This window comes from Lotus japonicus, chromosome 1, assembly GCF_012489685.1.
Source record: "Lotus japonicus ecotype B-129 chromosome 1, LjGifu_v1.2".
Taxonomy (NCBI): Eukaryota; Viridiplantae; Streptophyta; class Magnoliopsida; order Fabales; family Fabaceae; genus Lotus; species Lotus japonicus.
In genome coordinates this window covers 5,272,575-5,289,094 of record NC_080041.1, presented here as the reverse complement: position 1 = coordinate 5,289,094, position 16,520 = coordinate 5,272,575, and the positions used below count along the sequence as shown (strand labels likewise).

At 35.0% G+C, this 16,520-nt stretch overlaps 2 protein-coding genes across 3 annotated transcripts; both read right to left on the bottom strand.

Moving 5' to 3' along the window:
• Positions 1 to 5,609: 5,609 nt before the first annotated feature.
• Positions 5,610 to 11,284, bottom strand: LOC130733182 (uncharacterized). Its single transcript, XM_057585293.1, has 6 exons — positions 10,996 to 11,284; positions 10,539 to 10,652; positions 10,000 to 10,228; positions 9,791 to 9,905; positions 8,834 to 9,001; positions 5,610 to 7,671 (listed from the first exon to the last, which is right to left on the bottom strand). Exons 1-6 carry the CDS (start codon positions 11,086 to 11,088, stop codon positions 7,629 to 7,631), a joined length of 762 nt encoding a protein of 253 aa, XP_057441276.1. The 5' UTR covers positions 11,089 to 11,284; the 3' UTR covers positions 5,610 to 7,628.
• A 380-nt stretch (positions 11,285 to 11,664) lies between these two features.
• LOC130733181 (KIN17-like protein) lies at positions 11,665 to 15,316 on the bottom strand. 2 transcript variants are annotated; one of them, XM_057585291.1, is made up of 3 exons: positions 15,139 to 15,316; positions 12,411 to 13,674; positions 11,665 to 12,222 (listed from the first exon to the last, which is right to left on the bottom strand). In XM_057585291.1, exons 2-3 carry the CDS (start codon positions 13,601 to 13,603, stop codon positions 12,210 to 12,212), a joined length of 1,206 nt encoding a protein of 401 aa, XP_057441274.1. In that variant the 5' UTR covers positions 13,604 to 13,674; positions 15,139 to 15,316; the 3' UTR covers positions 11,665 to 12,209. The 2 variants fall into 2 exon arrangements, with proteins under 2 accessions (XP_057441274.1, XP_057441275.1); XM_057585292.1 differs by having other exon boundaries at positions 12,411 to 13,666.
• Positions 15,317 to 16,520: the final 1,204 nt, after the last annotated feature.

Genomic DNA, 16,520 nt, shown 5'->3' with positions numbered 1-16,520 from the left:
CGTTGTCGAGCAAGTATTCCGAGTGTCGAGAGACCTATCGAGCAAGTTTGAAAAACCCTTAGAGGACCAAATTCTTCATCGAACGAGCATAAAAAGTCACTTGTGAGTATCGAGTCCCCACTCTTATTCCAAAGGTCAACTGCTAAAGGTTGGGTTCAACTTACCTTTCAATCATCGCATGTGGTGAAGTCCATAGTTGATATACTCTTGTTCTGAAGGTCAACTACTAAAATTTGACTTCAACTTACCTCTCGACCATCACTTGTGGTGAAGGCTAGAGCTGATGGACTCATGTTTTGGTGGTCGACATGAGGTATATGGTCAGTCACCGCTCATCTGACCACCACATGATGACCACCGAGCATGTCCGACTAGGCATAATTATCTGAGGCATATGGTCAGTCTTTAGTCGTCTAACCATCACATGACAACTGCCAACCAGACATAGCTATCTGAGGCATATGGTCAGTAAGCTATCATTTGACCAACACATGAGAACCGCTGACTTTGACCGACCAAACGTAACATCTGGGTGCATGGACAACTACCAATTACCACAATCTTCAATCCCACCACTGACTGGTACCCATCTCTATAACTTGTCACTTTTAGTGTTGAGAACTCCTTTCTCACTAGGCCAATGACTCTCTTCCCAAGAAGAAGATACAATGCTAAGAGAAGACGTCACGGGTAAAGCCCATGTGCACCACTCGATCTCCGTCGTTGAATTTCTACACGCTAGACTATCCAAGGACTCCTGGATTTCTCGCCATGTCAGAACTCGTACCTCGATCGTGAGCTGAACCCTATAAAAGACAAAGAACAAGCATACAAAGTCTACTCACTTCATATCACCTATCTTGCTTCTCACCAATTTTCTAACTTGAGTGTTAGAGTATTTTTGTAAGTTTCACCTCCAACGCATCCAAACGACAAATGAGTTATCCTAGAGCACGAAGAATCATTGTATCCTCACCGTACTCCACCCCTCAAAACACTAATCCGATTGATTTGGTCGAAGTCGTCCGGTGAGAAGAAATATGAGATTATACTTTAACTCAATCCTCTTGGCGCACTAAAATGAAATGATGTCTTTAAGAGGAGGAATTAGACTCTTCTAATCAGGATTTGGTCGTTGATGAGTCAGCACTATGATTTTGATTTGTAATATGTATTTGTAATATGTATATGGAGCACAAAGTCTCGATCTCTCTCTATATAATAGTTTATGGAAATAATGTTTGAGAAATTCCGTAAAATATTTCAGCTAGCAAATGACATAATCATGGTACTTTTTCAAGTTTTAAAGCAAACAAACGAGTATGAGATGGAAGATAATGTTTTTAGAACTTTATGGAAAAGGTTATATCCTTAGACCCACTAACAAATTTGAACCAATTATCAAATAGTTTAACAAATAATACGCTTAAAGAAGTTACTTCCATCATTAATTGCTAGTGACCAGAGTCTATCATTTTTCCTTTTTCATATAAACCCGCTTGGAAAAGGACTTGAAAGGCTATGTTGCATTTTTGTATATAACTCAAAGTAGGGGTTGACCAAAGTCCTAAATACCATTTTGCCTTTCAATGTAATTTTATTATGTGCTGTATTCTTTCCTTTCTCTTTTTTTTTCTTCTTCGGAAGATTAAACAACAACTAACAACAGCTAGCATTCTTTCCTTTCTCAGTGCAAAAAAAATTACTTGTCAAAGTTACAAAATATTAACTTTTCCTTTCTCTAGCAGTTTAGAACTGCCATAAAACCTTGATGTTGATTGAATGTCGGTTTCGCCATGTTCAAATGCGATACCCTTAATCATTTTGTGATCAACTTATATTTTTTTGAAAATGAGCAACTTATATTTGATCTTCCACTTTTGTTAATCTCATCAGTTTATTTCAAGAGGAAACAAAATCATATTTTAGTACGAACATGAGAGAGCTAGCGTATGGGGTGGGGACACAAACACAGACATAAAATTTAAAGGTGCGGTGGCTTTAAATGCAGTGTGTGGGGCACAAAAAAACGCGCTAATTGAATGAATAATAAATGTATAAAGAATCTCACTCTATTATGGTTGAATGCTCAGACTATGGTCTCTCATCTCATCTCATCTCATCTCAAGCTCTCAACATGGACGAGTTGTCCTCTCTTCTCTCCTGCTATCCATATTTTGTTGACTGCATTCATGTATTGAATTGAAAATCATATCTTATTAGCATTCTATATATCATAAGTTTATATCTATTCCTAATTTCCTATGCATGTATATTTATATAATATAATAATTGCATGGATGAATAATAGCAAAGGTCATGATAGTTGACCGTACTGGTGTGTGCCAGCTATAGCTTAGATTGGTATTCATGCAGCGTTCCATTTTGGACCACATATTAATTCTGACTTTGAGTACTCTCTGCTTTGTCAATTTCTTAATACTAGTTTTAGTTCAACATTAATTAATTTATTGTCTAATTATTTTTGCTATTGTGTTAATGTTACGCGCCATTTGCAACTTGGATTAGGATTTTCGGTTACCGTTTGGTGTCTTGTTGCATGTCCCATTAATCAAATTATATCATGACAATTAAAAAAAATACATGAGTATGACAAATGACAACTATAATTTTATATGAATGGTTTTTAAATGACATGATACAATTTAATTGGTGTAATAAAGAATGAAACGTCGTTTGATTGTAATTGTCATACATGTCTCACTATCTTATGTTCCTTGTTCATAGGATGATAAACATGAGAGAAATTATCCTCTTCATTATAAACATTAAAAAAAAATTACCAAGTTATTAAAACCGAACCGGTGATCAAACCGGTGAAGGCACTGGTTCACGGTTCATTAGTTCAACCGTAAATGAACCGAGGTTCAACCGGTTTTACCGCTATAAATTAATTATAACTATTTTAAAATAAATATATTATAAATTAATTGTGTCAAACAAGCCTGTTTTACTTTTCCTATTGTAAGAAAAAAAAAACCTAGCCTGTTTTAATGAAACCAAAAATCAAGTCTGGATTATCACCTCCACCTACCAGATATACATAAACACAGGTTTAGGTATAAGTATTAAATATTTTAAATTTATTAATATTTCTCCTATTCTATAATTTTTTTTTAAACTAATTAATATACCTCTGACGTACCTTTTGAAAAGTCTACCAAAATAAATTCCTTTTGAAATTAAGCTTTAAATGTTCTTAAATCCCTCCTCTTTCTTTGGTAAAATTAAATCATTCCATTATTTAATTTGAAAGGTATGGAAGGTCAAAGACAATAGTTATGTGCGTGCAGTGCCTTTACATATTCCCAGAATTTATTATTAATAATTACTAAATTTAAAACTTGCATTTTCAAGTCTATTGGGAGATTAAAAGATTTGAAAACCTGCACAATTTCATCTTTTTATCATTTGCAGGAAGGAAGAATGCGTGGTTAACCATGGAGAGGTTCACTCCTATTGCTTCATTTTCTCTGGATTTTCTTGTCTTCTATACTCACCTATCACCAAAAACTCTGAACCGGTTTGACCATTTTTGCACTGGTTTTGACCAGTTTCCCAGTTTTTATCCGGTTCCACCGGTTTCCAGCCGGTTTTCTGCACATCCGATATTTGGAGAGGACCGAACCGGCCAAGGTCCCGGTTCCCGGTCTAACCAGTTGGACCAGCCGGTCCGGTCCAGTTCAGATAACATTACCCATAGTTACTTAATGGAAAAACAACATTTTTAACTCATGAGATAAGAGTATAAGATCTAGCATAGTTGGTAGATAGTTGAACTCCTTAAGCATTTAGTCCAAGTTCGATCTTTAGACAATGTATATAAAAAATAATTTATTGGAAGAGACTTATTCACTTAATATTATGTCAGAGCCTTGAGAAGACTAATCTCATAACTATCGACCGTGAAAATACATTGTGAAACCAAAAAAAAAGATAAGAGCATACTTATAAAAGTTTAGGGTGTTTTTCTGACGCAGCAAACAAAAAAATTTAGAATTATGAATACAAATTTTAAAAGATGAGGGTTTAAGTCGCACGTAAGCTAAACTTGAAGGGTACTAATTTACAATTTTTCCTAAATTTATCTCTCAACCAGTGTTATTAAGCTCGAACCGAACCGGCCGGTCCGACTGATCTAACCATGAACGGGTGACATGGCCGGTTCAAGTTAATAATTGAATCGGTCATGCATTCAAATTGAAATGAACCGACCGGTTTAGATGAAAAACCGATGACTCGGTCGGTTTTTATTTGAACCGGAGTCACTTTTTTTTTTGAAACCGTATTTTTTTTTCTGGTCAAACATCTTGTGTTTTTTAAATTTTTTTATGATATGTTGTTGATAATGGGCCGGTACATGGAGCCCATTTTGGAGTTGTGTATTGTTGTAAAGAAGTATAAAAGTGTGATATTTATCTAAAAAATTGTTGCAATGGGGGTTTGAACTCAAGACCTTGAGAAAATGTGAAGAAAAATGTTAACCACAACACCATCATGCCATTTAGTGTTGTGGAACCTCTTTTATTATTTATATATTAACTTGATATTATATTGGACTATTTTATAATTTTTTAATTAACACCGAGTCAAGCATTCAAACTAGTAACTCAGTGGTCAGACCTGTGACCCATTGACTAAGTACCTTGACCGAGTCAATTATTGAGTCGAGTTTAATAACACTGCTCTCAGCAGACAAAGTTTGAGTGGAGTGAATCACCATTTTGGTCCCTAAGAAAGTAGGCGCCCGTCATAGTAGTCCCTAGAAATCATTAATGGTGAAAAGATCCCTGAAAGTGTTGACGTCGGTCATAGTAGTCCCTATCTATGTTTGACCGTTAGTCCCTGGGAAGAAAAATGCCCATGTGTCAAGTTATGTGCCACGTGGGTTTCAATTTGGTCCCCAACATTATCAATTTAGTCCCTAAGGTTGAAAAAAATCAATTAAAAAATATTTAAAAAAAACCTAAAAAAAACTATAAAAAAAATATCAAGCAATTATCCTGAATCTATCCTCTTTCTTTCTTTCTTCCCAGCAACATGAACCTTCATAGCCATCATTATCCTCTCCATCTTCATCTTCAGCCCACAAAATACGAAATGAATTAACTTTTTCATTCAAACTGATACAAGCCATTATACAACACTGGTAGGTTTCAATCAATAGCTGAACCCAGAAAATACGAAATGAATTTTCCTGGTCTACTATTATATGGGGATCTTTGATGATATGCTTCTATATTCAAAAGCTAGCCAATTCACCTTAATTAGTGCTACTCAGGCTTGTGCAGAAATAAAAGCACTTGCTATAGAAAAACAGGTCCATTCTTATATCATGAAAGCGAGATTTAAAGATTATCCATTTGTTGAAAGTTCCCTTATTAACATGTATGCATTATTTAAAGATGAAACTTTGAATGCTTTCATGATATTCTTGTCCATGAAAGAGCAAGATCTTTCAACGTGAAACACAAAACCCAAACCCAGATGAAATTTTCATCTCAAATCCAAACCAGAATTGAACACAAGATGAAACCCCAATTGCACTATCATCCATCTTCATAACCCATAAAAATGCACCCACCATATAACAAAAACTAAACCCATTTCCAGAAAGAAACCTCGTTACTCACAAAGCATATGTCAAGAGTAACCAAACAAACAAATTAAATATTTATCATGAAAATATATTAAGGACAAACAATTTTAAAATTTTATAAACCATCAGTCACTACCTCCACTAGCATCTGACAAGGAGGATTAAGATCCTCAAACCATTGATTGTGAGCCAAACTCATATGCCCAAGTAGCCCCCTTGTCAAAGTTAACTTCAAAGAGCTTAACGCAGCACGGAGACAAAAAACACCAAGAGCAATCCATATTCAGAGTTCCAAAGTTCCAAACTTTAGCAGAAAATGGAGATCCAAACCGCAGAAGGAGAAAAGATTCACTTCTGGGTATTTCTTCTGTACTAGAACCAAAGAACAAACCCTAACCCTCTCTTCAAATCGTGCTCTTTCTTCTGTACCAGATCCAAAGAAAGGAGGAGCAGACCTTCAACAACCAACAACTTCAAAAAGCCCATAAATCCCCAGAAACCAACAAGCTTGCACCTGTACCAGATCCGATACATCATGCCGCTGGGTCGAAATCCTTACTGGATCTCACCTCCTAGTCGATTTCATGAAGAGGAAACCGATGTGATGAAATCAGAGTGTCGCACCTGATCTGTTGGGTTTTCAATGTTTGGTGAGAAAAGCTTCATATCGGTGGTGAAGGGGATTGATTTGGGAAGAGAGGGGGTGGCTGAGCGCGATTAAGGTCGTGGTGATGAAGGTGGCGGCGCGATTAGGCCAGGGAGAGGTAGTGGCTGCGCGGCGTGATCCAAGAGGAGGGGAGATACGGTGGTGGTGCGATCTAGATGGAGGGGAAGCGATGGTGGAATGATCGGGCTTGACGGCGAAGGGAGATGGTGGTGCTGATTCATGTTGGTTCTAGTGTGGTGTTGATGAGATGATGAAGACAGTGAGATGATGAAGAGTAATTTAGGGTTAGAGTTTTTTTTTAATATTTATTATTATTATATATTACATGGCTGCCACGTGGATCAGCATGTGTCAATTTAAGTGACCAGGTCACTTTTCCGTCCCAGGGACTAACGACCAAACATAGATAGGGACTACTATGACCGACATCAACACTTTCAGGAATTTTTTTCACCATTAATAATTTTTAGGGACTACTATGACCGGCGCATACTTTCTTAGGGACCAAAATGGTGATTCACTCTTTGAGTGACCCATCCTATTATGAGTCATTCATAACAAAAGATTAGTGACACTATAGGCTAAGACTTGTACCTAGTTTGGGCTTGGTCCAATTGAAGGAAAGGTAAACGTTCATCTTTGTAAGAAAAAAAAAAGTCTAGTTACATTTTTCATCTTTAAGCGGAGCATTGCTCTTAATTTATTCTTAATCCATTTATCAGTAATGATTCTTGAACCACTATACAGTAGAAACACCCCTAAACACCCCTTTTTCCTACGGATTTTGCATCGGAAAAATTTGAAGGTAAAATTTGTAAGAAAATCCGCAGGAAAGTACTATTTTCGAACGAATTTTCGCAGGTAATGATTTTGCGGCGGTTAAATAACCGCCGTGTAAAATTGAAATTCCTAAATTAGGGATTTGGCCAAATAATACACTGAACTAACCACCTAAATACACATGAGTAACCATAAAGCACAGAACCGTGTAAAATTGAAATTCCTAAATTAGAGATCCGAAGCAAAATCCGCAGGAAAATGGGTGTTTAGGGGTGTTTCTACTGTATAGTGGTTCAGGAATCATTTTTCATCCATTTATAGCTTTTGAAAGGGGATCGAGACATGAGTGTATGTCACGAATCACTATGCATGTACAATTTTGTTCAACATTATAGTTGTGCATGATATCAAAACTAACCCCCATCATTTGTCCATTACATTATATATAGGACAGGACGTAGCTTACACAGAAGGAACAATGGACATTTCTGCTACATCTATGGCAAATGCATGGGGTACGTATACATAATATGCTATAAGTCTATTACTAATATTGCTTATTCATACTGAAACTTTAGGAACTATAATTTGTAGAAATCCATCCCTGAAAATGGAAAAAGAAACAAATCAAATCATCAGTTTTACATGATTAGAGGTACAATTACAACACAAGTATGCAATACAGATCATAAACTCATAGTTCACCATTAAACCAACTCCTTTAACTTATTCAAGCCACTTTCAAGTTCCAACCCCTGCTTGCATCTGGGTATAAAATAAAAGGACAAGAAATCGTAGAACTTGATTGAATCAAATACAAAAAGAACTAGTTACACAAAAACAGTTCCATTTAGTTCTTTTTGTATTGGAATAGAGGGCAAGGGAAGAGGAAAAACAGACCCTTGATGCCTTAAAGGGATGTATAAGGAAATGGATGATAAAAGTCTCTACCCCTCAATTAGGAACTAAAGTATAAATGAAAAAATAATTCATGACATCAAATCACCAATATGGTTCATGCATTGCATATGATAACAAAGGCTGAAAGGTGTTGTGTGGGTTTTGGATTTCCTGAGGTTGAGTTTTCCTAAATTTATTGCAGTCAGAACTCAAAAGCTGTCGAATTAAAATCAAATGGCTCAAATTCAAATAGATGATTGTAAACCTAAAATCGTATTTTGTAAATATGAGCCGTCCAATTTTAATCAGACGGTTGCGGAATCCTGATTAATGAATTCAAGAAAATCTGACTGCAGGGAAGCCAGTCCTTGTTGTGTAGCTACAGAAATTGAAGTTTTGAAACAAATCATTAACCTTTGCTTCACCTTCTCTTCCTAAAGACACTTCTAAACAATTACTTAATTAGATAGCTTTTCCCCTCCACTTCTCCTTTGCTGGAATTTGTTGGGTAAATTTAGGAAACTTGAAACCTTCACATATCTTAATAACAGTTTAGAAAATTTGAAGAGGTGACACTACAAGATAGGCTCAAAACTTAATTTCATGAGTCACTAATGCAATAGGCTCTTAAAAGTTGTTTCAGAAAGTTAATTTTATAACTTCTACTGAATAGGAAAAATGTTAATTTTGAACATTGTTAGTAGCATAACCATTCATGAATCTTGTGACTGCTCAGAAGCCAAAACTTAGATAAATGCAAAAGACCAAGTTAATAGAGGTTTTTCTTAATATTATAGTTTGTGAATTCAATTAAAAAGAAGCCATAATAAAAAAAACCAGTTAAATAACACAACAATATAACTTACGAAAATTCAGCTGATATATTATCCATGTTCACACCAGGTGGAAGAGACCAAACCACCTCATATGGTCCATGTAGTATCTCTCTTTTGTGATATGAAGAAAATGATGAAGTTTTTGGACAACCTGCAACTCTCAAATAGCTAGTAGAGCGCCTTCCTTTGACACACAACCTGCCATAGTTCACATATTGGCTCTCTTATTAAGGAAATAAAAGTGGTAGTGGCATTATGATGAAGAATGTTCAAAACTGAAATGTCCATTAAGCAAATGAAAGAACAGCTCAAACACAGTGGAACTTGAATCTTGACAAAAAAAAAAACAGTGATACTTAATAATGACTTATAGCATGTTTAGTTTCAGAAATCGCTTCTGGTTGGAAACTACAAGTCTTAGTGTGTGTTTGGTTCCACGTTTGAGAGCTTTAGAATCAATTTTCATGGACCAAAATCACTTTTAGGTGGTTATGTTGATGTTTGGTAATTGACTTAGAGAATTGATTCTAGTCCCAAAATCAGTTCTGTGGAGAAGCTAAAGAGCGTAGCTTTTGCGGTGGACAATCAATTGTGGGATTTCATAACACGATTTCACAACACAGCCCTACATAAATCACTTTTCTCATACACATTCAAAAATAAATCACTTCACCTTCAACTCACTTTTACCAGAATCAATTTTACTAAAATTAATTCCACCCAAAATCGGTTTTGACAACATTGATCCAAACACACACTTGACCTATGAGAAAAAGTTATTTGAATAACGTGCAAATCGAGGCACGCACTTAGATAAGAGTAGAATGCAGCAATATTTATTCAGTATTGTCCTTTCCTAATTCTTCACCCCTCACTTCTGATATTGATTAGTTAAAAGTAAATGAGAAAAGGAATACCGAATACCATAAATTCCAAATAGTATTTTACACTTTTAACATCAGGATATAAATAGTATATGCTTCTTACTTTTGATCATCAACCTCCACTCTTATGTCATTGATACTGACACCTGGAACTTCCACTGCGATAACATATTTGCCTTCTGATTCTACAACATCCATCCTTGGAGACCACACAGTTCCTACAAAAAAAAGTCACATATAATTTACTTCTGATTTTTAGCTACTTAGCAGGTATAACTTCTAATAACTTGCAGAATTTGAAGTGCTAATCACCAGTATCAGGATGGCATGAGTTTTTCTTATAATTTAACTGGTTTCTTTGTCCAATCTGTTTGCTTGGCCTAGAAAATTTAGGAGGCTCAATTGAACTAGAATCACCCCCCTGCACCTTAGTCATTGGTTCTGTCCTTGCAGGTCTAGCAAAACATGGTGCTCTTGAATTAGAAGGCCCTTCAGATTTACCACCATGGATTTTAGGAGCAATGAAAGTAGTTGAGTCGCCCTGGAAATTAATAGTATTAAATAAGCCAGTGAGAAATGAATGACTATGAAAAAAATTACATATAAGAACAATGTGAATAGGGTCGGAACCAGCTATGTAAAAAATGCAACAATCGCCCTTGAAGATAATTTTTTTCTTAATAGAACAGTATTCTAATGTTATATTTGTCCCCCCTCATCATTTTTATAATGCCTCATTCAAATAGTTATTGTTGAATGTTGATTTTGCTTAATGAGTTAATTTTTCGCTCCATCTACAAAAAAAATTGTGTTCTGTCCCTTATATCGAATGTAAAGTGCAAAGTAAGTACCTCTTTAACTGAAGCCTGCCTCATAAAATAACCAAAAGAAGCAGATGCTTGGCGTGCAAAATACACCTTATTATCACGTCTCGAAAGCACAGAGTTCATACTACCACTGCAGTTCTGACAGGGAGAGGAAAATAGATGAACACAATAAATTGCTAATACATTTATCCATGAAAAAAAATGGATAGCTGAGAGATATTATTTTATTGGACATTGTAAATCAAAAACTAAAAAACAAAATTAGTGGCATGCTGCTAATTAGAGAAGATAGCCCTAAAGGGATATGATACCTAGTAGGTAAAGCAAGTGTAACATATGGAAAATCTGACATAAATTTCTCAAGGAACAGATTTATTCCTTGTCCTCTTGATTGAAGTAAAACACACAATATCTGTTGTTAAAAAACACAACTTTACGGAAAAACATTACAACATAAAAGAGCATGAAATTAATATATTACCAAAGGCAGAACATGGGTGGTTGAAATCTCATCACTGGGTGCAAAGTGCGCTGATATCATGTCAATTCTGCGTCTTACCAACTCACTCTCCATTTCTACACAAAAACCTGAGCTAAACAGATAATGCAGAAAAGAACAGATGTGGCACTACAGCACAAGAGGATGTAGAATATATGCAGGATAAGTCATCACTGAATGGAAGATATTTGCTCAGAAAAGAACATAAGTGGGGCCCATTGAATCTAAATATCATTAGGAAGACAACAATTTAGATGCCACTGGGCTAGACGAAGAATCAAAATATCAGTTTGAGACTGCTTCTCTATGACAGTGGTTTTATTATCAATCAATTTTTCATTTTTGAAACTAAATAAAAAAATATGTAAATATATTTAATGTTTATGAACAAAATAAAATAGTGCAAAATGATTGAAAATGTTTGTTTTTCTATTATGTATAAAATTTACTACTTCCTACGTTATAAATTAAGTATCAATTTCTTAATTAAACATTATAATACTTTATCATTCAAACATGGTGCATTTTTAACCTTTTCATTTATTTATTAAAAAAATTATATATTAACTATAGTTAGTTTCAAAAAAAAAACTATAGTTACATACCTTATTATAAAAATTTAAAAATAAATAATAAGGAAGAGAATCAGAGAAAAGGTAAGATTTTTTCTTATTATATTGAATTATTCTTTCAGTTTCATGAATTCTCAAGACCTTAACTTGAGAAAAATGTTTAATGACGACCAACTGGTTGAATAACACAAAATGAGAAGAGGGGGGAACAGAGGAAGCAGCAAAGAAGTAGAAACTCAGGAAACAATAGGTTGGCTTGAAGTATTGAATTCATATTCAGCCAGAATGATAAAACAAAAGGGTATTTTGTCTCTCCTTTCTATGATAATTTATTAGTTTTTATTTTTGTGATTGCAATAAATCAGATTATGTGAATATCAATGGCTACAAAAAGAATAGAAAAGCAGAAAGAAATTCAAAGCCAATATTTTCGTTTCAAGAAAAAGAGAAAAAAGTGCAACTTTTTTGGCATAAAGAACAGCACTGGATATTAAAAAAAGAAATTCTAATCCAACCATCAAGCAAAAGAAAATGAAGCACGCGAAAAAGAACTTCGTTCCCCAGTAAATTTTAAAATAAAATTGAAGAATAATTGCACCTCTAACATGATGCTTTAGTGCTCAGTCACCATCCTTTTCTGCATTTTTGTTGCCAAGATATAGTCAGAATTCTAAACAATCAAAAAAGATTTATGTCTAGTAGAAGAGATAATAGTCATGCTTTATAATATAAGAAGACACACTATTGAAAGAAAGTACATAAGAACAAAGTCTCCAATTCATGCAACTTAGCAGAATTACTGACTTATTATTCCATCAAACTCACTGGGCTACTTTGCAAATGTCCTCGTATTCCACAGCTTTAAGTACCCTACCTTCATAGGGACCTTTCTCTATCTGCACCTTAGCGCAAAAATGTTCTGTATCCACCCCCAGCAGCCTAGCAAGTGATCCACGATATGCCCCATTGACTATTTTTACACGGCCCCCGACTTGTGGAATCACAGTTTCAAGTTCTGCCTGATCAACTCTGAGCACATGCTTGCTTTCAAGCATTTCTATTTCCCCAACATACTTGTCAATCACCTTTCGCACAACGCCCTTTTGCTTGTAGTACCCCTTCTCAGCCAAGGCCTTGCTCATAACCTTAACAACAGTTCCCTCATGCAACCAATAATCCTTCCTGTTCATTTTTTCTTTTTTCTTCTCTTCATCCCTCATCAATTCATCCAAAGTTGATTTTCCACCACCACTTCCTTTCCTCTTCAAATTGTTTCCATTATTTATTTCCTCATATTTCTCTTCGCCAACCTCATCAAACGCCACCCTCGATGCCTCGGGTTTTTCCTTGGTCCCAGGTCTAGCCAAGGACCCAAGAGAAAATCCTATCTTAACTCCATCTTCTACATTTAGTTCCCTCGGAGGCTCAACTAGTGAAGGTTGATCAGGGTCAGAATTAGGTGGTTGCATCAATTGCGCAGCCTTTTCAATCTGTTTCATGATCTCCTTCTCTTGCTTTTCTTCATCTGCCATATCTGCCTTGATTCTCTTATTCTTCATCCTCTCCTTGAAAAGGGTTTCTGAATCTCTATCTATGTATGTAATGAACCATCCCTTGGGTGTTTCATCAACCTTACACTTGCCAGTTCGACCCAAGTACTTAACAAACTCAGTAAGCGTAGCCCACTCAGTGGAGTTCATATGAACATGATGTCTATCATTTATGTATTCATTATAAACTACGGTGGCAGCAATGCGGCTGAATCGGTGGCTACGCTTCATGTGCTCAAGGAAAGATTTCTCAAACTCTTCAGAATAGCCCTCAATTATCCGAGTCGGGTTTTGTCCAAAAACTTGCATTTGGCGCTGGTGTCCTTCGCTCATGCAGTGGCATTTAAAACCATTCTCATCTCGGCATTGCTTCTGGCACATCTGGCAATACCATCGAAGCTTCTGCAGTCCTTTTGCTTTGATTCGATTGGCAATTGCCTTAGGTGTGAGAAACTCATTTTTCCCCATTGAGAATCTGGATGAAATGTTTCAGATCAACCAAAATGTAACCTCGCCGGTGCTTCTTTCCTCCTAAAGAGCTGACATTATGTTAGAAAAAATAAAAATTAAAACACACAACAACAACAACAACAAAAATTCGTAATAAAAACAGCATTGGAAGTTTGGAACAAAAGCTAAAATTCTTAAAACAGTAGAATAAGAAACAGTAGAATTTTGGAGCGAGCATCAGAAATAAAACTATAGTCAGCAAAAACCATGTAAGTATGATAATGATAGTCAATGAACGCATTTTCTTGTGCACTAGGAACTATCTGCTTCACTCTTTATGTTTGATGTTGATAAACATGTAAGTGATTTCAATTTTTAATAACCAGCATGGAGGATGCAATGAATGAATAAATTAAAGCCAGAGCAGAACTTCATAAAGGTGCCAAAGTTGAAGATAATATCTCAAATATTCATTTAAACTTAAAAACTGAGCTTCTCTTGCTTAACAGCTTGTAACCTTCTCTTGGTTTGTCAGGATTATCTTTAGCTACATAATTTATAATTACAAGATGAGGGCCAAATTCCTTGCATATATCTTAATACTAAGTGGCCGTAGGACGTCTAAGCACAATGATCAAACATGCCAAGCAACACACTTTTGAAGGAAGTTGAACGTTCGAACTAGCAGCTTATGTATCAATTTGTATGTACAGTCTCCAAATGAAATTGTCTTGAGTTTCTGTATATTCTGGACAACAGGCTACACCACTTGATAGCAAAACACAGCAATTTGTAGTTAACAAAAGTTCAAGAACTGCTTCCATGTTAAAACCTAAGGTTGTAGTAGGATAAATTGCACTTGCAAATTATTATTTTGAATCCTGACAGCAAGGAAGAAGGAACAAGAAAATGACTACAAAGAAAATGCGTATGGGAAGATTGACACTTGGAAAATCCACAAGGTCGACTAACTGGTCCTCTGACCTTCACTCACACAATTTTCGCCCACCAAGTGTCCCTCAATCACATTTGAAAATATTCCGGTGGTTGAGCACCATACATGAGAATGCAACATCCTACAGTCTCTTCAATCGCATTCAACATTTCTCAAGTGAAGCAGAAGTGGAAAACTCATTTCATTTTATAATTAAAAGAGGTCATGTAATACAGGCTATACAATTTTTTTTTGCAGCATATTATTTTAAATTTTAAACCACAATTACATGAACCAAGGCATTACACTCTAACATATCAAAATACATAAATAAATTAACAAGAGTTGTACTTGGACATAACTTGAATCTTATTCTGAGCCATACAAAAATCAAATAAAATTCAGAACTCAATTTAATTCAACAACTAATGTAGAAAACCAAACACAAACACAGACACAAGTTCAGACACAGACACAAGTTCTTACTAAGGTTGGATCACAATAAGAACACAACTTGATAGCTAAATTGAAATTTGGAACACTCAATTCAACAGCATAAATTGATCGGTTAAATTAAAATAAACAAAAATTAAAATAGAGGTTGTGAGAACAACATTACCACTGTTTGAATTCCAATTTCAGAAGATGCAGAGAAATCCCTTGTTATCGATCTTGACTGAACAAGGGTTGACGGGAGGAAGCTTTAAAGAGCACACGGCGAGCTCCACCGTGGTTGGTGGCGGCGCGTGAGAAGAGTAAGGTGGCGATGACGAAGCAATGCTCGATGCGATGTGGGACCTGTGATGTGTCATCTTACATTTATTTATTATTTATTATTATTATTGAAAAGAAAAGCTGACCAAATTATGAATTTTTTTTGCTTAAATATGTTTTTGGTCCTTATAATATTCCATATTTCCGTTTTTAGTCCTTTTATTTATTTTTTCCATTTTTTCATCCTCAACATATCAAACATTTTGTTTTTAGTCCTCGGTGTCAAGAACCCCTTCCATCTATGAGATTTTGTGTCATATCTTCATTCTTAAACCTCTCAAACCTTTGTGTTGCAGAATCATCATTGTCTTCATCACATGCATCATTAAGAAGTTCTTTAGTTTGATGGTTATCATCAACCTCATGCACTACTTCATCACCACCTCAACATGCACATCGCTCTTCTTAGTTGTTGACTTATACTATTTAGGCCATATAGATTTTCTCTTTGGTGTTATTTTCATTGTAACCTTCTTTCTCGATTAAAAAAATTAACTTCAAGGATTAAAAATAGAACATTTGATATATTGAGGATGAAAACGGGAAACAAATAAAACGACTAAAACGAAAAGAGGGTATATTATAAGGACTAAAAACATACTTAAGCCAATTTTTTTATAAAAATAAATAACTTAATTTTATTGAAGAAAAATAGAATAAGGAGCTTCTTAGAAAAAGGGTATGAAGAGGAGTTCTTTTTATAGAAAAAGGGTTATATATAATTTTCGTCCATGTATTTTGAGCGAGTTTTAGTTTTCATAATTCGCCGACGTAACTTCTGAAAAACAACCCCCAGACTAAGGGAATGGTCGTCAGGATTAGTCTCTATGGAGTGGTGGTACTGACCACCATACTTATTTGTCATTACTCTGCATATGTGTCATGGTCATGTGTAAAATGAAGGTGATGTGGATTATTTAATTATAATTAAAATTGAAATTTATTTTATGTAGATAATAAATAATTAAATTAAATTATTATTATTAACTAAAATAAGTATAAAAATACCTTCAATATTACCTTCATCTTACGTTAAAAAAAAACCTTCATCTCTCTCATCTCTACAATCATCTTCAAACCATCTTCAATATCTTCTTCATCATCTTCTTCAACAAAAATAAATTTCAAGAAAGAAAAAAAAACTTCAAAAAATTTAAACATCTTCTTTATCATCATCTTCAACAAACATGGATGTCAAGAAAAAAAAAAACTTTAATAACTTTCAGC

Bases quoted from the DNA above. Each gene is read 5' to 3' on its own strand.
- LOC130733181 (XM_057585291.1), bottom strand. From the start codon at position 13,603: ATGGGGAAAAATGAGTTTCTCACACCTAAGGCAATTGCCAATCGAATC.
- LOC130733182 (XM_057585293.1), bottom strand. From the start codon at position 11,088: ATGGAGAGTGAGTTGGTAAGACGCAGAATTGACATGATATCAGCGCAC. The intron at 10,653-10,995 runs GTAATATATTAA...TCTCCCTGTCAG, and splicing joins CCACCCATGTTCTGCCTTTG to AACTGCAGTGGTAGTATGAA. The intron at 7,672-8,833 runs GTAAGTTATATT...TTCCATTTTCAG, and splicing joins AATATATCAGCTGAATTTTC to GGATGGATTTCTACAAATTA.